Genomic DNA, 24,921 nt, shown 5'->3' with positions numbered 1-24,921 from the left:
TCAAGGTTGAAGTTAGACATAATTCTAAAATAGTAATGATGATTCATTACATAGAAGGTGAGACTATGAGCTGAGTAGATGTGATAGATGTCTTAAAAAATAATTTATCTGGACAGATAGATGGATAGAAAAATAATTTCCATTTATCTTAAGATTTTAGACTGCCAGTCCGCCTCAGCTAAGACGCCTTGACCCTTACTTGCAGCCATATACTCCTACCATATCCACCTCTCCAAGGCCCTACGAACTCTGCTGCTACTAGCTCATCAATGTCGGCTACGGCACGCGCCGCCCGCAGCCCCCGCCAGCAGCAGCTTTCGGTCGCCGGCGACCATCTCACGCCGTCATCGTGTCATTCTGTTATGTTCCCGCCATGTAAGTGTTTGCTCGCCCTGTCCGTCCAAAATCTCGCATTGGTATCCCAGCTTGTCTGATTTAAGCAAGATTTGGCTTAGATCCTGTAAGATAAAAACTTCTGCTTTCAAAATTTGCTTTTTAATAAAAAATTTTATGCAATTTTTATATAAATTTATAAATTTTATATGATACACTGATTTTGTTTCTCACATAAATTTTAAATATTGAAATAAATAATCAAAAAAATTATCAGAAGAAAATTTTTAGATGTTAATCATCTCAAACAATCAGCGATAGTGCCCCCATGCTCTTCGTCATGATGATGTCGTTAACAAAAATTAGCGATGATGCAGCAGAGGTACCGACCGTGCTCACTCTCCACGAACGGAAGCGGCAGTGCCGTCTCCGTCGACCAACCGGTTGTGATCCACGAGACCCGCACGTTACCCGCCGTCGCCTTCTCTGAGTCGGCTGTTTCGCAACTCAATTTGGCTATCACTGCTCTGCTTGAAGATCCTCCGAGCACCAGTTCCGGCATTATCCGCCTCGAGGTGAGCAATTTGATCAATTCACTAATGCTCATGTTGCAGGGCAGCACTTCAAGTTTTTTTCACCATGGACACGAATTACGTTTGCTTCATTTTCAACCATCAGATTTTTGTTGAATTGATAATTTTCTGAAAGATTTAGATAAATATGATTTAATTTCTAAGTATATATATGATATACTTTAAATTTTTATTTTACATTTAAAAAATGAAAATTGAAGTATTATTCTCTTTTTTCTTTTCCAATTAAAAGTTTTATCCTAAATTTATTACCAATGAACTAATGAAATTTGTTGATAACAAAAGATTAGATTAAATTCCATGAAAATGTTATGTGATAACTTATTTCTAATTTGAGGTTCTTCCATATTTATTCTATAATTGCTCTATTTAGCTTTCGATGCACTTTAAATGATTGAGATTACATATGTAACATTTAAATTTTACTTTTTATATTTTTACCGCCCAAATCTTCATATCACATCATAAATACCACTTTTTTAATTTTTAAAGGGGCATTAACATGCATATATCTAATTTCTATGTATTTCCATATCTAACATGCAAATTTTATTTTTTATATTTATACCACCCAAATCTATTATATCCCATAAAAAATACAGTTATTTAAACTCTTAAAAAGTGAAATACAACTTTTGATGTATGATAAGGCAACATTTATGTAAAAATTGAAGCTTAGGTGTTAGATATTTAAATGCATAGGAGTTAAGTGTTATGCATGTAAATTCTTCACTTTTAAAAAGTGAAATGCTTTTCTTATAGCATATGTAAAGTGACGTGAATGTAAAAATTGACGCTTAGGTGTTAGATAAGTAAATTCATAAGAATTGAGAGGCATGTATATGTATCCAAATAAAAGCGCCCCTCAAAATGAATTTGAGAAAATAAAGGAAAATTTACATATGTAGCACACAATTTTTATGTATTTACACATCTTACACCTCAACTTACATATTTTTATACATAATATTTTAGTTTTTTAAAGTTAGATATGAAAATGTGTATTTCATTTTTAAAAATTGATAATTATATTATTTTTAATGCAATATTGAGAATTTGAGCTCTATTTTTGTAAATATAAAAATTTAGGTGTGGGATACCTAAAAACAAAAGAATTGTGTGGCATTTATTTGGATTCCTCGTTGAAGGGGACTTTAAGTTCGCGAGAGGGCATGTGGTAAGAGTTTTCTCAGAATGAGCACATTTTGATTGAATTGTAGGTGCCGATAATGGAGAAGGCCGCAGCCATTGACTGGTTACTTGCCCAACATTTTCTACCTCGATGCTACTTTTCTAGTCGAGGAGAGAGGAGGGTGCATTCTACTGACTTTTCGGGAAACGAACATGACAGATACAATGGCATTGATGAGAAATGTCTGGTTAGTGTTGCAGGTGTAGGCTCGACCATTTCCTTTTGGGGATATAATCCTTTCAGTTTGGAAGATTGGAAGTGCATTAAAAGGTGTTTTCTTAATTTCTCTGTTTCATTAGTTGCGACTGTTGATTTTTCCTGTGTTTCTCTTGATTGAGAGTTTTGAAAAATGGAATGGAAAATTAAATCTTCTCCATTCGCTCCTATTATGGTGAGAAAAGTCCAAAAATGAGAGAGCCTTTGGTTCAGAGTTTCAGGAGAGAAGACAATATTATTTATACTATATTTGGTTGGAAGACAATGAGAGAGCCTTTGGTCCAAAAATTGAGTATTTTTCTGTGTTTTTTTGAAATGTCAAGCGAGAGAATAAATTTCGGAACTTAATCATTTTGCTAATACATCATTGCTAATACATCAACTTAGTACTCGATTTCATTTAGCTTCTTTCCCTATTACAACATATCAACACTTATTTTCTTTTCTTAAATCAGTATAATACACAATAGGAATACATGAAGCACATAATCATGCCAATTAATTAATCCTTGTGATATAACACAAACACTAAGACAAAGGTGAAGATCGCATACTAAAGTATTGCATTCATATTTGGCTTCATCATTATGCACAATTCGACCTATTTTCCCTCCAAACAATAAAAAGTATTTAAGAAGCTTAATTTTTTATCCTTTGATGGGAGGGCCCATATATCAAGCAAGGAAATGAAGGTCTTCAAAGATCGGTTGCTTTCAAGCTCACTTCATTTGCCTTGTTTAGCTCGGCTATTTTTTTATTGAAGCTTCTAAATGTTATTATTTTACTTATTTTCTTTCCCTTTCTATTAGGAAAAAGTCATCAATCCACTTAAAAATAGTTTATTTGCTTTTTAAAATTTTCAAATTATGCTAGGCTAGTATAAGCTTGGAAAGGCTTATAAATAAACCATACTTTATATTCTTACAATTGTTGAATAAAGTTGTCTTTTGTATACCCAAATAATATTTGGAATGGCTTGGTGAAGCTTGGTGGAGGATCCCCTTGTGCTTTGGTGGGTCTTTAGATATAATTTTCCTCTGATACTCTTCTCTCCCAGGACAATTCCCGTCTACTTTATTTTAGACTCAGCTAAACTTGGATGATTGCTTTTGTCAAGCTTAAAGCACCTCGCCCTGTTCAAATCTCTTACATATTCCCCCATAACCTATATAACTTTCTAAGGTTTTAATGCTTCATTGATATTAAAATATCCATATCAAAGCTTAATTTATGGAAATAATTTCTTATTTTGAGTGACGAAATTAAAAAATATAACCTCCAAAATCTTGATCCAAAAGCCCTAAAATCCATACATTACTTTTTTAATAAACAAAATCTTTGATCTAAATTTTCTCATCTCTTTTCTCTGAAGATAATTTATATTCTTAGAGTAAGCAATTGACTCCTAGTGATACATGAGTTTTGCTCCCAATCTATACCCTGACTCATCCGTTTCCACGACAAATGATATAATGAAGTCTGGAAGTGCTAATTCCAAAATGCTGGTCATAACTCTCTTCAGATGTTTGAAGGCCCGTGTTGCTTCTCCCCGCCTAGTTGAAACTTTCTCTCTTAAACTATTCTGTCAGCGGCCATGCTATCGTATCGTACCTCCTCACGAATTTCCTGCAGTATTCGGTGAAACCTTGGAAACCTCTCAACTCCATCAAACTCTTTGGTAAAGGCCAGTCTACCACAACCTCGAACTTGGATTGGTTCGCTGCTACTTCTGCATTTGTCACAAAGTGCCATAGTTACTCCACATATAATCGTGCAAAGGAATATTTTTTCAAGTTGGCATTCAATTGGTGCTCCCTCAATTTCTCCAAGGTTATCCTCAGGTGCCTCACATGCTCTGTCTCTGAATGATTGTAGATTAGAATGCTATCGAAGAAAACCTAGACGTTTTCCTGAGGTAAGGCTAAAAAAATTTGATTTTTGAGACACTGAAATGTGGTTAGAGCTCTGGTGAGGTCGAATGACATTACAAAGAACTTACAATGTTTTTCATCTGTCTTGAATGCCATGTTGTTTACATTAGCTAGATTTATCCTGATTTGGTGGTATCCCGGCTTAAGATCAATTTTTCGAGAAAGTGATTGCCCATAAAGTTGACCTAACAGCTCATCAATCATAGGGATAGGAAAATTTTTCAATACAACTTCTTTGTTCAAAGCCCCCGGTAGTTGATCTGACATTAATCATTAATTTTTTTTTTTTTGATGAAATGTACCCAAGTCATTTGAGTTCAATTATCAATGAAGATGATAAATCCCACAACTTTATCAAAAATATGGAGTTGTTGGTGGATTTCTAAATATCATTGTGAATTAAAACAAACGGAGTGTAGGATCTATAAATACTTTCAAGAAAAAACAACATGATGATGTTTTATAAGTTTGTAAGTCTCACAATAAAAGTCCTTAATGTTCACATTTATGAAAATAGAAGAAAACATTTTTTGAACAGTTCTAAAAGAGGAATGCTCAAGCCCATAATGATGTTTCTAGATGATGTTGGTATTGCGAGTGGAGATGGAGCATGGTAATTAATTCAACACCTCAAGAAGATATAGCTCATTTTTCTTTCTAGGTTGCCCAATTGTCTTTCTTGTTGTGAGGGTCTAAAATATTTAATAATCTTTAAAAATGTGGCTTTGCTTTTATGATCTTTGATAATTTTATGAATTGATAAAATATTAATTATAAGGTGAGGAACAAGTAATACATTACTAAAATAAAATTGAGAAAAATAGAGATATTTTCATGTCTTGCAACAATTATTAAGGAATCATCTACCACTTTTATTTTTATACTACTAGGCTAAGGTTTGTTGGTTTGAAAAATATTAGCAATGTTTGTCTTGTGGTCAATACCACATGAATTGAGGATATAGGTTTGGGAAAGGTGTATTAGAGACACTAAAGACATAAGAGTTGAAAGTTGTACAATTTGGAGCAAGAGAGCATTATCTAGATGGCTTTTTCAAAGAATTGAGGAGATTTCCTAATTTTCTATTTTTTTTCCTGAGTTGAGTTCATCTATTTCCACAAAACAGGTCATTTTTTGTTCCCTTCTTTGTTTCCATTATAGCCTTGGAGCTTCCAATGAAACTTTCATTATTTATCTTTGACATGCTCTTTCTAATGGAGCTTCCCATGAAACTTTCATTATTTATCTTTGACATGCTCTTTCTAATTGCAAGTTGCACTGGTGATTGCTAAGGGGAGGCTTTTGTTTTTCTTTGGTTTTTTTAATTCCAAATCTCTTACGTTGGTATTCAATGGTCGTCATGGAAGATGTTTCAAAGATCAAATCATTGAACATCATGGTTTTTTTTCTTCAGCTCATACAAGAGAAAAAATCTCACTTTAGAGAATGAAAGTTCTCTACCTAATATTTGCACTTAAACTTTGATCAAAGACATTATTGAGTCCTATAAGCAACTCAAATACTCTCTCTTTTCACAAATTGCTTATAATCTGGTTCAAGCCAGTAAACCTTAATGAAATTAAAAATTCAAAGATATGTAGGCGAAATTGTTTTTTTTTTTGAGAAGAGTTTCGTTTTGATCTTGTAGACAAGTGCAACGTTTTTTACTTTTGATTAAATTTGTTTGATGACATCACAATTTTTTTTTTGCAGTATAGGAAAATGTATGGCCCGCTAACTACCATCATCATGGTATTCTGTAACTATGTCGTGATCATGAAATCCATTTATTTAAAACAAATATTGGATCTTTTGGTTTTATTGGTAGAACTACAATGCGGTTGATCTTTTCCTTTTCTTTTAGAAATGTCTTCACAATTTGAGATCATGTTGGATAATTTTTCTCATTCAAACAATATGAGGCTTGAAGTTTCTCAAGTTTTCCTTTAGTATGATTTTTATCATTCGTGATGCTCGACTTCTTGGAAGGGATGCAAACATAATGAAGAGAAGGAAGAGCTCTTACTAGAATTGGATTGGAGGAGTGGAGACAATAAATGTTTGAAGCAGAAAACCCTAGCCTCATTTTGATATCATGAGTAAGAAGTGGCTAAGAAATCTTTGCTTGTTTATTCTTTCAATGGGTCTTTATATACAAAATTATAAGAAAAAAGTAAGAAAGAAATTCTTATAATAACATACATAAAAATAGCCTTCAGTTGTCTCTTGATTGATTATTTAGAGATAGCTCATTGATGCTACTAGAGCGATCCATGGGCACGTTCTTTCCTTTTTTGCATATGAATCTATGAGACAGTACTTCATTATAAGCTATGAATCATGGCATCTAATTTTCTTTTTCTAAACATTATTGATCCAATGACTCTTCAAATAAATTCTATTCTTGTACTTTACGTTACGAGAAAGCCCCTTTTTTATGAAAGAGGGCAATCAATCTTTATTGTAGGCCTTTGAAACTTCATTTTCCTTTGCTCCTTTTTAAAAGATATGAACTTATTACATGTAGCAGTATATGCAATGGTATTCATTTATGATTGGATTTTCATGTACGTTGAAAGCATGACATACCGAGGTACCAATACCATGCGGAAAACTTCACTTGTTTATAGTAAATATAAAATTTTAAAATCTCTGTATTTGATTTTCTTGCTTTCTCCTTAATTTGGGAGAATTAAAATCTGGTTTTTCTGAAAATACTCTAAAATGTTTTCTTTTTACTTCAAATGGAAAGACTGAATCCTTTTATCTACCTTTTTCATTGCTCGTGATCTAAATTTTCAATCAGAATTTCTGATTGGAATTAAAAAAAAAAAAAGAAATAAAATTAAATTATCATTTGACGTTGATATCTTCTTGATATATAAGGTCCCCTTAGTATTGCGGGTAATTTAATTGTTGCACTCCATAATGTAAGGCCAGTTTAGGTATTATGAAAGTTTTATTTATGAATATTCCTCTACTCTTTGTGCTTGAATTGTGTGAATACCCATCTCGTACTCTGAATCAGGAGAACGTAAGTACTTTTTTCATTGATTCGTTCTAAACGCCCAATCAAAATTTCTAAGACTCAGTTCAATGGAGTGACTTTATGAAAAACAAGCGAAATAATAACTCTGATTTTCTAAAGGTTTCTCAATAATGACTGCCCACTCGTTCGTGCTTATGGTGCCATTCGGTTTGATGCGAAGAGGAATATTTCTACTGAGTGGAAGGAGTTTGGCTCATTTTACTTCATTATTCCACAGGTTTGTAGGTCACTATTTCTTTTTTGTTTCAGTAATTTGATTTCTGCTATTTTTAGCTATCATATTGTGTCTGATTATAAATGAATTTATGATAATCTATTAGTTTGTAGTTAAGGCCCTGGCTATTAAAGTGAATAACAGGTTGAATTTGATGAGTTTGAAGATGGTTCTATGCTCGCTGCTACCATTGCCTGGGATGATTCCCTTCTTTTGACTTGGGAAGGAGCAATACATGAGCTTCAAGCCACAATGAAAAAGGTCTGCTCAAGTGCCTTGTTGATGCGGTCTGACTGGCAATTTTCTGATGATCAATTCTAATCTATTTGTTGGTAATGCAGTTAGTACGATTTGATAAACTAGATCAGCCAATCCTCCGAACTAGTATTGTTGGGTGCAGTCATATTCCTAATAAAGCATCCTGGAATGATTCTGTTACTAAAGCTCTGGAGATGATAAATAGAAGAAATTCAGGCCTAGTAAAGGTTAGGGTTATCTCTCTTATTAGTCAGACAGTACCTTTCAACTTCAGTATTTGACTAATTTTTCTTAGGAAGAAGTAAAAAACCAAGTAAAAGTTCATTCATGAGTTATATTTATCATTGCTCTTTCATCTTTTTCTGATATTTTCCTGAATCTCAACATCCATGTTAGTTTTCTTGAACTTGATTCATTGAAATAGGAATTCAGATTGTTGGCGTTCTGTAGTGCAATACCTCTTACCTATACAAAAAATTATACTTTTCTATATTATACATAATTTTATTTGTCTGTTGATTTTTCTTAGGTTGTATTGGCACGCTGTAGCAGATACGTTACTGACACTGTCATTGATCCTGTGGCATTATTGGCTTCTCTACGGGTACATTTTTTGTTAAAATCGTGTTTTGCTTATTTTAATTCCAGAATAATTTGCTTTCTGAGATAATTTATCAGTTGTTTTTGTCATGTCATGAGTAGATTGATGGCCAACATTCATACCAGTTCTGCATCCAGCCTCCTAATTCTCCAGCATTTATTGGAAATACTGTATGTCGAGTAAATGCTGCTATTGCTCTCATATTTGTTTGACCTTTCTATTTTATCTAGATAAAAGATGATGCCATGACAATGATTTATACTTTGTAGGATGATGAGAACATTCATTTTAGACCTACAAAGAGTTTAAAAGTGATTTCTCCAATTATATTTTTATGAGATAATGCTAAGATTTACATAACGTGTGCTCATATAATTGAATCATTTTAATAACACTATCCTAGCATGTTGTCAGTGTAATCATCAGTAGCGATTCCTTAACCATAATTATAGAACTCATGTGGTCTGAGCAGAACTCTGGGAAAGGAGACAGAAGAAGAAAAGAGAAAAGTGTGACGGAGATAAATTAGATTCTACTACTTCACTAGGAAATTCAGAGTTTTGAATCTTCTTTGCTGATGCAAACGTTCAACCTCATATTTATAAGTCTTTTGGACGCTATCGGAGTCACTTTATTTGAATATAATAAATGAATACATTACATATCCATTATAGATATGAAAACAAATTTATCAGAATACATTTGGATTGTTGCCTTGGTGAAGGCATTATTGGTCTTATTGAGTAACAAATAAGTCATAGCCTTTGAATGGACAAGTGCTTTTTGGTCTGGGTGAGTACCTTTCATACACGAGCCCTCCAACCGGGAAAATGCCTTTTGAACTCGAGTCCTCTAAACTGGGCAAGTGTCTTTTGAACTGAACGAGTATCTTCCAAAGTTGAGCGCTTTGAATTTCGTGCGTGTTTTCTAAGCTTGAGTCTTTTTAATTGCGTGATAGCCTCTTGAGCTTGGACTTGGAATTTCACAAGTGGTTTTGAGCTCGGGCTTTCAAAATTGGGCAAATGACTCTAAGTGCTCTGCACCTTGTTTCATTGGAAGTTTTTCTAGTGTAATATCCCATACAATTGGAACCAAATAGCAGCAGTTCAACTGAACTGATGCTAGCCTATCAAAAAGGAGATAAAGGGAGGAGACGGTGAAACATACAAAGTGAAAATAAGCAGTTGAGCGCCATAAGAGTAAAAGAGAGGGGAGACTACAAGTCTGATGTGAATCAAAGAATATGAAGAGGGGAGTTGAAGGCAATGAGATTGGCAAAAGAAGTGAGATTGATCAAGCACCTTTGCGCCCGGTCTCGAGTGAGAGGATTCACGAGTGAGTGGCGCAGTGAGCAGGTTAGTGCAACATTCGAACGTTGTGTGAGATCGAGCATACAAGAGTCACCTTGAGCAAAAATTGGAGAGCACACCAAGAGCAATGCATGCAAACAACATTTCAACCTTGAGAGATTTGGAGCGTGAGCTTTTGGCGACAGTGAACTCGCATGGGTAATAGAGAATCGACTCAGGAGCAAATGAAGGTGTGCTACTCGGCTAGAAGTAGTAAATGGGTGAACCAACCATTTTGGATTGAATCTAGTTGTGGGAAGTTAATATTTCTTATCCTAAACATAGACACATAAATTTATTAAGATTTTTTTTTTTTGGGAAGCCCTAGGTTTAGAATATATTCTAAGCAAATTTTAGGTTAGGGATTTTGTATGGAAATGAAGATATATCAGGAAGGAAAAATTCAAAATATAAAATCTCTATTTTATTGAGATTTGATATTTATAAAAACAAAAGGTAAATCTAACCTCATTTAATTTTCTTAAAATAAGTATACCTAAAAATAAAATTTAAATCATTAAAATAATAATTAGGAATAAAATTATTAGAAGTTAATCTTAATAGTTGTTATAGTTGAAAATTTAATTGATGAATTCTAAGTATTATGATCGGGTAATTTTAAATAATAATTAAATTGTGACATGATGTCAAATATTAAATTAATTAATTTTGTTTGAAGTAATTATTTAAGTAATACAATAATGATTAATTAATTTAATGTATTTACATATGTATATTTATAGGTGAAGTTATGCTGTAAAATATTTCCATATTCATATAAAGTTTTAATAGTATAATATCAAATCTAATTAGTTACTAATAACAGTATGTTAAGAAATGTATTAGGTAAAAATGGTAATCCATATATTTGAATAAGTGATGGTTAATTAAAATTTAGTAAAAATAATCAAAATGATTATTTTATCTTATGCGTTATTCATTGAAGGAGTCGGGGCCTATAGAGTAAAAGACAAAATCAAATAATCTAGCATTTAGGTGACTACTCATATTTATGTAGTATAGTAATAATATTGATTTTTCTTCTAACTTAATGAATTTAGTGATTGTTTAGATAGAGTTTTGCGTATTTAATCATGATTTAACTAATTATTAGATGTATTAGTCATATCGAAATTTATATCAAATGTATCTCTAAGCATGTATACACTTTCATCATATATTTTAAATTATTATAGAAATATATGAAATGATATGTATATGTGAATAAGATGACCCGTACATAATGCCTATATCTATATGTTATTTGATGAAGTTCACTATCTTATGATACTAAGGAATACATACACGTAAACTAGAAAATGATACTGATATTGATTTTCATTAATTGATACAATTTAGATGAAGCTCCAATGATGGATGTATATATAAAAGGATATTGATAAAATTAGATATCATATTGAATAATATAATATTTTGAAATCACTTGAATGATCATTTTAATTTTATAAACTACTAATATATTCTATATTGATTTACCGTGTTTAACTAACATGCATATTGTTCGTTTATTTCGATATGCTACAGTAAATTTAGGAACAATACTTACCATGATAAAATAATATTTTCATGGTTATGCATTGGACAAGAAAATAAGTAACAGAGGAGAAATTGCTAATAAAAAATGCAGCAAAGTTAGAGCAATCTAATTATTATCATAGTTATTTTATGTTTAAATTGAATTAAAATTTTATTTTGTTAGCGATTCTTTCAATTATTTGGACTGTTAGTTATTAGTGATAGAACATGGAACTAAATATAAATTTCACCATCCTACCGTCTCTTCCTGCATTGGTAATTCCAAACTCCTCGGCCGGATCATGACACATGGTCCCTTCATCTTGTCCCCAAACTTTATATTTGGTTATACACTTATTGATGACAATTACTAAATGTATTCCTTGGTCTTAGGAAGTCAATACATTTTTTTGGGTAAATAACATACTAGTCTTTGATATTTAGGGCACTTATCACATTGCTCCACAATTTTGAAGTCTCTACATTTGGGTCTCTAGTGTTGTTTGGTATGTGACTTCAGTCTTTTACCTTAGGTTCTACCTCTCGGACTTTGAAGTGACAACTAAAACCTAGCTAAGACAAACTTAGCTGTTAAGCCCCCTTGTGTGATCAAGCCTATGAGTATTAGTTGAATGTTTGGCTTCCACAATGTTCTCATCGTCTTGTCATAGTGCAATTCATCTCCATAATCAGTTTAAAGTCATTGAACCTTCAGTATTTCTCTGATAAACATGAAAAGTGATAAGGAAACTAGAAATGTGTCAATGAACTGGATACAATATGCAAACATCACACAAAAGTCATACACAGATAAAGAGATCGTTCCTCAAAAACTTGAAAAGAAGATTAATTTGAGTCAAAACCATAGATTCCTCGTTCAAGAATAAATCATAAATAATATATAGATTATAACATATACATATTTCATGCAAGGTTTTATATTGGGCTATAATATCCTAAAAAGTTATAGAAATAACAAAATTTGGATTTGAAGGTTATAGATGTATAAACATTTTGAAGCAACTTGGAGGTGATTAGAGGAACAACCGCTTGCTAAACTACATTGCTTGGTCTTACAATGGAGTTTCCAACTTTCGTTTCCCTAATAGTAGAGGACTAGAAGATTCAATATGTTCGATTGAGGCAATGAGTTGCAAAGTGTTGGTAGAACTCCAACCATGATCTTTGCGGTCAATGACCATATTCTGTGAAGGATATTTATGATTTGACATAATATCTAATAATGCTATTTTGTGGGGCCTATTTGAATCACAAATTAAAACCTAGGCATCCAAATGTAGGGTTTTTAAAAACATGGACTATAAAGTGAAGCATATCGATAGGAACCAATGGTTTACACAAAAAATTGGGCAGCCAAATATTTTACTTCAATAATACCATATAACACAACACAAACACATAAAAGATAAGCACCTACAGTTTGACAATCTCTCCCAAACCCTAACTTTAACAATTATATTTTGAGAGGTAGACAATCTCTGCCAAAATCTAAGCCTATGATTCAAGACAACAATCACACATGCATAACCTAACCCTAAGCATAATAAGCCCTATTCATACACCATAATAATAACTAAAAATTGACTAAATTGCCCTTTTAGCCTTGCACCTAGCATTAGTCCTCAAATTCTCTGGCGGAGCTTGGCGTTGGTCTAAAATTACTCCTTTCTCAAAAGACACATTGTCTTTAAGGTGGACAAAAAAAAACTGTGTTGGATAAAGTTGTATGGATCTCACATGTCATCCTCATCTGACAACCCTTTCCATTAATGAGAAATTCATAGTGACCCTCATGAATTTGAAATGCAATTTTGTGCACATTCTCTTGCCGCATCCGAATTTATTGGTTCCTTGTCATCAAGTCAATCTGGAGGATACTACAACCCCATGCAACTCATCCAATAACTCGTCATTCATCATGATTAGAAATTTGTTAGGCAATTTGTTCTGGTTCTTTTTAAACTCGGAGTTACCAACTTGTTTGATTGTCGTCCTATAATTCTCTTTTTCAAATAACATTCATTCTTGAACCATCAAAATGATTAAGAGAAAGAAGAGAACTTGAAAATATAGTAAATAAGACGAAACTAGACAAACGAAAGACAAAAAGCGTGGAGAACTTCTATAAGGTTATCTTCGTGTGATATGTCAAGAGTGTATGTCCAAAAACGAGATCAGATAAAGACACCTTAAAAACATATCCACAATCCTATAAAAGGAACCCATATAACTAGAGAACCAAAATCTATATTATTGTTTAGAGTCGAGAGCAACTCCCAAAAGAACATATCTCTTTGGTTAAGTATATCTTGGGGGATATACCCAATAATACTCTCAATTAAAGGAGTCATGCTTATGTTTTCGTAATAATTAGTGTATATACCAAAAGGTTAAATGGTCATCTCAAGTAGGAAAATCCCAATGCTTCAAAGCAATACTGGGTAATAAGGGTAGATGATGAATAATCTTATCTCAAACATGCGACGACTTATCGGCAAATGAGGTCTATGAAATAACCTCAACGATGTGTCAATAGATATGAGTGGGCTCAAAGGGGGTATATCAAGAAACAGGGAGAAATTTCTAAGCTTGTAGAGATAGACGATGTCGGATTCCATGGATCCATCCCAAGTTATTAGGACTGTCTACTTGGTCGTGAAGGTAGTCGACCCAACCCAACCTGAGATTCCTCGTTAGCATCTTAGGGTTGTGTCGTCCAAAAAATCTCAATAGTCCTAAATTTAAATCAAAGAAACATCTAATTCTTTATGAAATGCTTAGATGGAATTCGTAGAAATGGGACTTATACCTGACAAGAGAATGACAAGGAAGTTTTTTGAATAAAAGGAATAGAAAGATTTGGCTACAAAGCCGAACCAAACCACAAAGGACTTGCACCCATCTGGGTCGGGGGGCATCTAACATCGTAATCGTTCTAGACAACCACCTATGCGTAGAAATTTATGCTTGGCCAGTCAGATTGAAAAAGTAAGAGTACTTATCGGGATATGCAAATATCATACAGTTTTTCAGGAATAATTTTTAATATGGAGGCCCTATTAATATAATTTGGGAGCCATGCATGCTGAACGGTTTTAAATTCGACCCGAAAGCCATGCAAGAAAATAAAGCATATCACTTCTCATTTAAAATTTGATTCAATTTTAATTCTAAATTTTAGTTAAACTCAATAATTTATTATTATGATTTTTATAGAAAATGTTTTATCCTAATGAGCCTATGTGCAAATAAGGATATCCCAGACAAACAACAATCACAAGAAAGCAAGAATTCAACACTCAGTGCAGGAAATAAACACCATATAAATAAATAAGAATGACCGGATACCGCTGAGTCGTTAACATATCCCATAAAGTTAAAAAGGTTTGTCAGGTTCTGCATATACATGCCTGATCCTAACATCTATACAACAATATTAACTTGGAATTAAAGTACGAGTCACAGTTGCACTCCTCTTGGTCTTTATCACATGACTCCACACATCAAATATCTTGGAGCTTATGCTCGTACCTTATTTCCGATACATACTCAAACTAATGAACTATAAACAAAATGCATATAAAAATTTAAAAAGAAGACTCATGTATAAAAAATATTAGCAAAGTTTATTTACATGCAACGTATAATGAATTATTCGGCGTGAGGAGAGCTAAACAATGCCTGCAGAAAAGATATTAATTTTAAATTATGAGGCTCCTCCCATTTGGACATGACTACCCTAATATACTAGTGCACATATCTCACACCCAGTAAACACATAAAATAGTACTACAAAATGCTTGGCTAGGTGCGAAATATGAAAATAACTAAGCATATGAAAAAATTAACTATGCCCTACCTTATTCTGGTAAGCATCTAAAATGAGATACTTGATTTCAATATATGTTTTAAAACATGTTGGGTAATAATATGAAAAAAAATATATATTTTTTATATTTTAAAATACGTCCTAAGTGAAAATCAAGCCTGCATGGCACATGGCAAACCTCTTGGAACTTTAGCACGAATATATACGTGCTAATCGCAATGCGATAATCCACATTGTTCACGCGGTTATACCCGCGAGCAATGCTCATTAAAGCATTGCAATTAACATTTTGAAACACATCTAAAAGGGTTAATTTACCATCAAGGTGCGGACTCTCCTGGAGCTACTTCCGAGAACGATGCAATTTGAATGGTGTTTATGCGTGATATGATCGCTTAAGCTAGGTGTAAGCGATCATAAAAAGCACAAGGTGATATCTTAGATGTAAATACTATCATAGGTGGGAGTACTTACATCAAAAGACAAAAATATATGTGATTTCTTTGCTAAGGATGAACACACAAGATGACATGATCATATTTGAAAGCAAGCAAAAGCAAAACAACACGATCATTCTAGGTGGTATGATTGTGCCCACATACCATTATATACCTATGACTATTAGGTGATGCCATCCATGCTATATGATATGACTCATGCTAAATGATGTCATACACTTGGTGGAGTGACATAATACACTAAATGGAGTCATGTGCTAGGTGGCATGACCCATATTAGGTGAAGTCGCTTGCTATATGAAGTGTCATGATGAAGTCATGTGCTAAGTGACAGGACTTGTACTAGATGATATGACATGATATGACTATGATAATTCTAGGTGACGCCATATGTGTTAGGTGGTATAACTGTTGCTAGGTGGAGTCATGCTTTAGTAGGGCCCTGTGGGCTTACCACCCCCTCACGTTATCCAATGTCTAATATAAGTATATGGGGACATGCGCTCATGCAAAGACCTCAAGCATGCAAATCCAACTACACAGTGTTATGCACAATGACAAACAAGGATATGCAAATGAAAGTGCACAAGATATTGTGCACAAGTGAGGCACAAGTATCCAATATGAGCATATGGGGACATTTGTTCATTTATGCACAATAAAAATGTAAGTGCAAGTGCAAGCACAAGTGTACTATCCAAAATAAGCATATGGAGACATATACTCATGTTGAGGCATTAGCCATGAAAATGTAAAATGCACAACGTAAAAGAAATGCATTTTTACATAAATTAATGTGAAATCAAATGCAAGATGCAAAATAAAAGTTTCACATATACATTGCAAACATGCTTCAAAATAAATTTTTCACATATGCTTGATTTTAAATCATGAGCATTCTACAAAAAACTTTTTTACATACATGCTAAGTTTAAAAATCAAGAAAAACACATAAATATATTTTTGCACATGCTTAGTATTAAATTACAAGCAAAATATAAAACACATTTTATGCAATCATTCGAAATCGTGCATGCTCATGAGAAAAGTGCACATGTAAAAAAATGAAACCCTTAAACCTATTTGATGGCAAGCTAAGCCACCTAAAGGACCTCATGGGATTGAGTTTTGGTGAAGGTGAGGTGTACCAACACATCTCTTGGAACTATTATGTCCGCCTTCATTTGTATGAATTAAGTACAAGAGATTTTTTCATAGAGAAAAACTCTCATGACCTAGAGAATGAAAGATCAAAGAGGTTCTTTCATTCTTTGTATTCTCTAAGGTTCTATCATTCCATCAAAATGATGGAACCATCACGACAAATACAAGGTTACTACAATGTTGAATATATGGGTCAAGTGAGAGGGTTTTGGAAAAATTACTGGAGAATTTTGGGAGAACAAGCAAGAAAAGCTCTTTAACTTATGGGGGCGTCTCTAACATCAATATTCCTATAACTCTAACATCATCCTTGAAAGGCTTTTCTAAGCCAATGAAGAATAAAGGTATAAATTCTTACAACCGTGATGTTTGTTGAAGAGTTCTCTTTGTGCAAGGGGGATGATGTTTCTCCTCCAAAGAAACTCAAAAAACTCTCTCTTGCTCTCACCTCAAGAAATAATGAAGTGGAAGAAGATAGCTCTTCCTTTCTCTCCAAAAAAATCTCCAAGCTCTCCTAGAATGATTTTGCAAGTCCTCCAATCTCTGCTCTTTGGTTCATGAAGTGCTGAAATCATCAAAATAGGAAAAAAATTAGGCGGGGGGGGGGGGGGGGTTTTTCAGCAGCAAAGCTCATTTTCCCATGATCTATTTTTGCCTAATGTGGTTTGATTTTATTAAAAAAAGTCAAAAAAATTGAAGCATGTCAGCTTCCGGGCACGCGGGCGCCTAAAACTGTCGTTTGGGTGCCACATTCTTTGTTCCCGGGAGCTTGGGCGCCATTCTTTGGTGCGGGGACGCCTGGGCCTAGCGCGGGGGCTCTCAGGGAATCTAGATAGGCGTGGGTGTGCCCAATTCTGTCGCGGGGGCGTCTGACCAAACATTGATTTTGGAAATTTAGGTTTGTAAAATTGTTTTTTGCATTCTTTGAACTATGGCAAGCTATAAATTAGTGGAATATAGTCCCGTAACATTTAATTAGACATAAAAAAAATGTGGCATAAAAATTGATGTCAATAAAAGATAACCACTTTTGGGCACGGCCGCACCAACGCAATCACTAGCTTCGTTCCCTAAACGCACGCCGAAGAGCTTTTATCAATGTATTGAGCTATGAGAAGCTATGTATGAATGAAATATAGTTCCATAACATTCAAAAATATATTAAACATGTGCAATATCAATAATTGATGCTAATGAGTCTGTCAGTCTTTGACACGGTTGTGCCAGTTTAAACGTATGTTTCGTGCCCTAAACACACATTGACAACTCTGACGTATGAAAGAAATAAGTTCCCACAAAATTTAAGTGGACATCCTGCACACGTGACATCATAAATTGATGACAACTGTACTACTTCCTTATTCATTGCCTGATAATCCACACAGAAGTGTGTAATCCAATTCTTCTTCACTAATAATATTGGCTTAGAGAAGGCACACATACTAGGATATATGATCTAACATTTCTCTGATCCATCTCGCGATCTCATCCTTTTTGTAACTTGGTGTAATCATGAGAGAAACCCCTGCTCTCAAGATTATTCCATGCTTGTGTCCGCTCCTGATTCCTTTACTCAATTCCACTGCCCCTGATTTGTCTAAGGCAATGACATTGCCTTGATGCTGCGGGAGTCCTTCTGAGTGCTACCGCTCACATCCACTCCAGATGTCGTTGCTCGATCCTGTGGGAGGTGGCGGTTGGTTTGCTTGAAGCTCCCCAACACTATTCATCATTTCTTCCATGACTGTGAATCTCTGTTCCATGGGAGAGAATCTGCTCTCTATTGCTAAGAAATGTTCTTTCATTTATGATCTAATTTGACTTACCTCTTCCTTTACTTTCTCTTCCCGAGCGTCTTTTTTTTTGGCTGCTGTTACTTCTAAAAAGATTTTCAATCATGAAAGCAGAGTTATGAACATTGCAATCCTGTTGGTTGATATCTCGGCTGGCTCTTAGCGTGACTGTGCTACTAGGTCACACTGCGGTGCTTCTCAGAGAAATTGAATCGTGACTGTGTATCTTGGGCATGCCATACTTCTGTTGTTGGCTTCCCAGTACTTGTCACAATCCCGAACTTTTCTTCCAGTACTCAATCGTGATTGTATCACTACTATATTCTTGCTGCGATCCCTGCGATCCCGCCGTTGGCTTCCTAGTTATGTAAAACTGTGATCCTATCTACTCCTAGCTAGCATGAATCACGACAGGGACGTTGTACACCTGTCAGCTTCCCAGTTATCATAGTCCCGTCGTTTGTTTGTCATAATAAAATGCTATTATACCAAATTGATACTAACAAGATGAGTTTTCACATAAATTAGGACACACAAAAATTTTACTCCAATAACACCAAACACAACTCAAATACATAAAAGATAAGCACCTGAAATTTGAGGGCAGACAATCTCTCCTAAACCTTAAGATAAAAAAACATATAATTCAAGAGGTAGGAAATCTCTTCCAACTCTAACCCTAAGATTCAAGATAACAATTACACATATCACAAATCTAAATATATTAGTCCTACTTATACTCCACTATAATAACTAACAAATGACTAACTAAGTTGCTCTTTTAGTATTGCTCATAACATAGTCTTTAGATTATTTGGCAGGCTCGGTTTTTGTCTAGTGCATACCTTAAACTTCAAGAACCTCAATGTCATTACTATTTTCTTGTCATGAAATAGCTTTGATATTATGTTAGAAGAATTACACTTTTAACTTTTAAAATGGCTGTTGAAATCTTGGTATAGATAAATTTGTGCATGTTGCTTGATGGAGGTCCAATGATGATGCATGCTATTTTGATATATTTTTTTGTTCTTTTACATTATGACCTAAATATATGACCTAAATATGTTCTTTCATTCATACAAACCTTCTGAATAGCCAGAACAATTGTTTCACCGAAAATTCCTAAATATATCAAGTGAAGCTTTGGCTGGGACGCGAGCCAGGGGTGTAACAGAAATTGAAGATTTCCAAATTGGGCAGGATTTACTTTACAGGTACTTCTATTTTTGATGCTTGAGGAAAAACCAATTTTCCTTTGCTTTCATCTAAATGTATGCCTGTCTAGTACCAAATGCGCTGTGCAATATATTCAGTAAGTTGTCTTAGTGCTCAATACATTGCTCTCTAAACTAGTGTTCAATAACTTTGTAAGCATTAAATTTCATCTTGCAAAACTGACCCTATATACGGTGGATGCCTATTTTCCTTATTGGAAAAAACATAAAATTGCTTATTTATAGGAATATGTCAAAAATTTTTATTTTAGTTTTCTGGTAGACACCATTAATGGTAGACGCTTTGACCTTCTTGCGCTTTGTTTCTTCTTTTGTGTGTGGAGCAACTAATCAAATATCATTCCTAGTGCACTGCTTTGTATAAAGTCCTTTTACCAGATTAATTTGAAATATTATGATAGCTAACGTGCTTTAGTTTACATATTGTGTTGTCTTAGGGTTCAAGTCTTAGTGTGTGCTATATATTTAGCAAGTTGTCGTAGTGCTCAAGTCTCTATCTTTTGCAGCGCAGCTCCAAATTTCACTTGTACTTTTTTCATTTTTTGGGACCAGATCATTGTTTTTGGTAATTTGATTTCCTTGAGTATCTCAAAATAGTGAAGAAAGGTTGGGGAAGGCATTTTGCTTTGCTTTTTAACCAAAAATCATCTCTTGTTTTTATGGGTCAGCGGAAGAGGCGTTGTATTGTAGAGATAATATGATTTGCTTTATTCTATTTGTCTGGTAATGAGGATAACCAGCCTCGCTTTTTTTTTTTTTATAATACAACTTAGTGTCCACATTCTGGTCTCTTTGGCCTTACATAAAATTTTCTTTTGCAACCACTTTTCGAGCTTTTTGGCGGTAGCACACACCACATGCCCCAAATATTACGCTCTTGAATTTGCAGCTTTTCCGCCCCCTGCTTGCACAAATAATACATCTCAGGCTCACCCAGTTTGGCATGGCTTGACAAGCCTAACCCCTTAACCATGAGAAGACCTAACTACCTTGCCAAACAATGTAGGCTATTTCTATAATATTGTAACTGAAGGCTCCAGTATCTGCAATTTTTAAACCAACCTCTATGTAATTCTCCAGGTAAATGTGATATTCAGATAATTAAGATGTTGTATCAGTCAAATTTGAATTAACTCGAGCAGCAATACAGAAATAATATGCTTACTGTTTCAGGTGACTTTTCTCATTTGAAAATTATGGTACTATATATATTTTCTTCTGCAGTCCCAAGGAGGATTTTGAATTTGCCGTAGTGCGGGAGAGCATTAGACGAAAACTGGAGGCAAGTAAATACTCACATTTGTAGTAAACTTCGCTATTGATATTGATCTGTTTGAATATGTAATTTCCCTTTTGTTTCCATATGTTACTTCAGAATTAATTCAATAACTCTGGTGCAGACCATCTGCGATGAAGTAGTTGCTGACCCGATTAAACGACTACGAAGACTTCCCAGAGTACAGCATATATGTACTGAATTATTTGGCAAGTTAAGGAGGGAATATGATGAGGTTTGATTATTACAGTACAAATAACACTCGTAAACATTTAGACTTTTTCCGAAGAAAGCCATAACTACTCAAATATTATAATCAGTAATAATTCTAACATGCATATTGCAGAATAGCTAACTTATTCTCTGTTCTACGAATATGTGTTTTCGCAACCCATCTTATTCTCCGAAATTTTAACCCTTGGAGCTAAAATGTGTTGGGTTTTACCATCTTTTTTCATTTTACCAGATAGATATCAAATATCATGCAGTGTTCTCCAAAGTTTGCAAAGTTTCATGCAAGTTTATCTTATTAAACCTTGTAGCGTTTTCTTTCCTTGTATTGTTCCATGTGTTGGCTCTTACCTTCACAAAAAAATTTTAATTGTCAGTTTGAAATCCTAGATTCCTTGCACCCAAGTCCTGCAGTTTGTGGAATGCCATCAGAAGAGGCTCGTCATTTTATAGAAGAAGATGGTACGTGAAAGTTAACTGTGTTTTCTCTATATTCCATGTTCATGAATAGTTCTTAATCAGATCATTGTATTTTTCCACCAAACTTTTTAAATTGCTGGTTTTGTACAGAAATTTTAGACCCCACGAGACCTTGTAGTGATGAACTTGTGCACTAAATTTATCTGCAATTTCATGTGTTTTGATAAGGGGATATAGAGAAGACACTGCTATTATCAAAATATATATATATATATATAGGCATGGGCATGGATTTATCCTGCATTATCTCTCTCTCCCTCTCTCTCTAGAGCGAGCGAGAAAGAGAGAGAGAGATTATATATAAAAAAATTCCTTTCATTTATAATATGTTTTTACATATGAAAAGTAATAGGGATAACATCATATTCTGCTATTAATGTTGCTAAATTCATGAAAAACAAATCTGCCCTTCTCATATGTTACAAGTAATTTCAACATAAAAGTCTTTTATACCCCAATAAAGAAGTAACGCCAATTAGTAGTAGGATAAATTGCCATCTTTTGTTATCCGAAGAGAGTCTGAATGCTAATTCAAAGAAAAAAAAAATCCAAATATGCTATAGAAATTGCAGTTGTTTGTCTTGTCATGTTTGCTTGTATCAGAAATGAATATATATAAAAACTTGTATTACTTTTAATATAAGGAATGCCTTAGGTTACATTTGACATGTCAGTTTCATTAACCAAACATGCATTTGACTAATTTTTTTTCTGGCAATACTATCTTTTTTTAAGTTGAAATGCCTGTTAATGAATTATTTTTGAATTTGGGCACATGCAATACGAAATAGACCTACAATAAGCCTTTATCCCACAGTGGGAAATACGAAACAGACCTGCCACATATTTATTACTAATAAATTTAGAATACTTACATAGGTTGTTTCAAATGAATTCCAAATTTCAACATTGTAAATCACACATGCTAGCAGAATGGAAGAATACGTTGGGACAAAGACTCTACGAGGGACTCGAAAACACACTTAGAATGAGAATTAAAATAAGTTTTAGGGACTATGGTTTCTTTTGAGGTTGGGGTTTAACAGTTTATTTTTTTTAGTTTGGTTAATATGCACACGTTGGACACTCAGTCACAGTGTCCCAATTTTCTTAAAAACAAGTTCATGGATGGCAAATCTAACACGTCAAGCATGTTGTTGGTATTTTGAACCAAGTTGGACTTAACATGCTTTACTATTGCAAAATGTCAGTAAATCATAACTATGGATCCGAGCCTTCAACACCTAGTTATATTGAAACACTGCCTTTCTAAGTTATTGTGCTTAACAGAACACCATTTTTCATAAAATGATAATGATTAAATTTATTTGGTTTTCTTAGAGAAGTTTGATCGTGGAATGTATGCTGGGCCCGTTGGCTGGTTTGGAGGAAGTGAAACTGAGTTTGCAGTTGGCATCAGATCAGCTCTTGTTGGACAGGTAATATAAGCTTTTATGTTTCTTTTTTACAATACAACTTAGAATCACTGTATGTACACCTTGCTCCGGTTCTGCATTACTATAACATGTTATTTACTAGCCCTGCAGATGTCAAAAAAATGTTTTGTAGTGACATTATAAGCTTGAGTTCTAGTAACAATATTTGAACTTATCTGCTTTTGATTATTCCTCTGAATACATATTTAGCAGCTTAAATTGAAAGTATAAACGCACGTTAATATCGAGAACTCACTTTTCTTTATGCTAATAAGCTTTGATTTCTTACCTACCCATCTTAATGTTAGGACTTGAACACATTAGTTTATGCTGGTGCTGGGATAGTAAGAGGAACCATTCCGTCATTAGAATGGGAAGAAGTTGATTTAAAGATATCCCAGGTCTTGTTCTCTCTTGGTCTGCTCTCTCCTTTTGGGCTTCTTTTGTAATTATCTTGAATGGTTTGGTTTTAAATTTTCCTCAGTTCACGAAAGCATTGAACCTTCCTGAGCTCCAAGCATATGTTTGAGAGAAACCAAAAATGCAGGCTCTGTGGCAAGAGGTGATTAGTGATTTCTATTTAGTCTATCGTAATTTACGCGTAAACATTTCCAAAATTGTCCCATTTATTTCCTGGGAATGACATGAATATTGTGCTTTCATTAAGTTTTTTAATGCTTTTATTTGCATTAAATGTAATCATTCTTATGGTATTTTGCCTCAACATTAGATCGCCATCACAAGTTATTCTTTGGGGGCGAAAAATTGAATTTCAGAGCTCTCTCTACTTTATTTTTTCTCATTCTTCCATTTTGTTGTTTAGCCACTCGTGAATATAAATTTTTTCCTTACCAATAAATTTGAATTAAAATTTCTTTTTTCATGTATTGTGGGTGCAAACAAAAGTTAAGAATTATAAATTAAGCATTTGAGAGTTAAAAGCTGGGGAATAATATGATAAGAAAGATTAAGCAAAATGAAATATCCAAAACTTTGGCATCAATAGATATCTTAATTTGCTAGACTCGCTTGAATGATCCAAAGAGGCTTAAAGAGCGTTCCTAGAACGACTCTACAATTGAAGATTCGTGATGATGGACCTTCAAATTCTCTATTTTGTTAGTAACAACCAAGTTTGTATTTGTGCTAACTTCTACTTCCAAATCTAGCAAGACCCATTACCCAAAGAATAGCATTGATGCCACCCCACCATGAAGGGTCTAGAATTATTAGTCAATTGACAAATGTATGTTTAAGATAAATCGCTGAGGCACAACCTTAGTTAAGTTCAAATTTTTATACACATTACTTATTCTGAGCCTGAAGGTTACGAAACATCAATGATATGCTTAGATGAATATGATTTACTAGGAACTGCTATTTTAGTAGTGTTTTTGGCACTTGCTTAAATGTATTACCTCATTCGTTGAATTCAAGAGAAACTTATTTTCCTAGTGTCTATGTTTTGAAATTATTCTAAAGAATTTTCAAGCCTTGCTTAAGATAGGCTGGACTATGGTAAGTTCTTAAGAAGTTTTATTGTAAGATTTCATTTAGGGAAAGTGGAAGAGATTTAGCGTTGGCTATGCCACAAGTATTGCTTATTAAAGGTTTAAGGGGACCACTTAAATAAGCACTCTGATAAGAAAAGCTGAAAACTTTGTGAAGTTACTAAATCATCTTAATGTTGAATGCGATAATCCATTTGTTGCTTCAATTTCAA

At 33.9% G+C, this 24,921-nt stretch overlaps 1 protein-coding gene across 5 annotated transcripts; it reads left to right on the top strand.

Annotated features, from left to right (window-relative positions):
• Positions 1-301: 301 nt before the first annotated feature.
• Positions 302-23,897, top strand: LOC110033060 (isochorismate synthase, chloroplastic-like; the record flags this gene model as incomplete). 5 transcript variants are annotated; one of them, XM_020736917.1, is given in 16 exon segments in its annotated part: positions 302-375; positions 711-908; positions 2,147-2,181; positions 2,311-2,388; positions 7,414-7,531; positions 7,673-7,789; positions 7,870-8,013; positions 8,316-8,390; positions 8,489-8,557; positions 19,636-19,754; positions 21,000-21,057; positions 21,176-21,286; positions 21,660-21,744; positions 23,104-23,201; positions 23,507-23,599; positions 23,683-23,897. In XM_020736917.1, coding segments are annotated over 16 exon segments (1,517 nt in total), but the record flags the coding sequence as incomplete, so codon positions are not given.
• Positions 23,898-24,921: the final 1,024 nt, after the last annotated feature.

This window comes from Phalaenopsis equestris, unplaced genomic scaffold, assembly GCF_001263595.1.
Source record: "Phalaenopsis equestris unplaced genomic scaffold, ASM126359v1 Scaffold001082, whole genome shotgun sequence".
NCBI classification, from domain to species: Eukaryota; Viridiplantae; Streptophyta; class Magnoliopsida; order Asparagales; family Orchidaceae; genus Phalaenopsis; species Phalaenopsis equestris.
The sequence above is the reverse complement of the archived record's forward strand: the minus strand, read 5'-3'. Positions and strand labels throughout refer to the sequence as shown.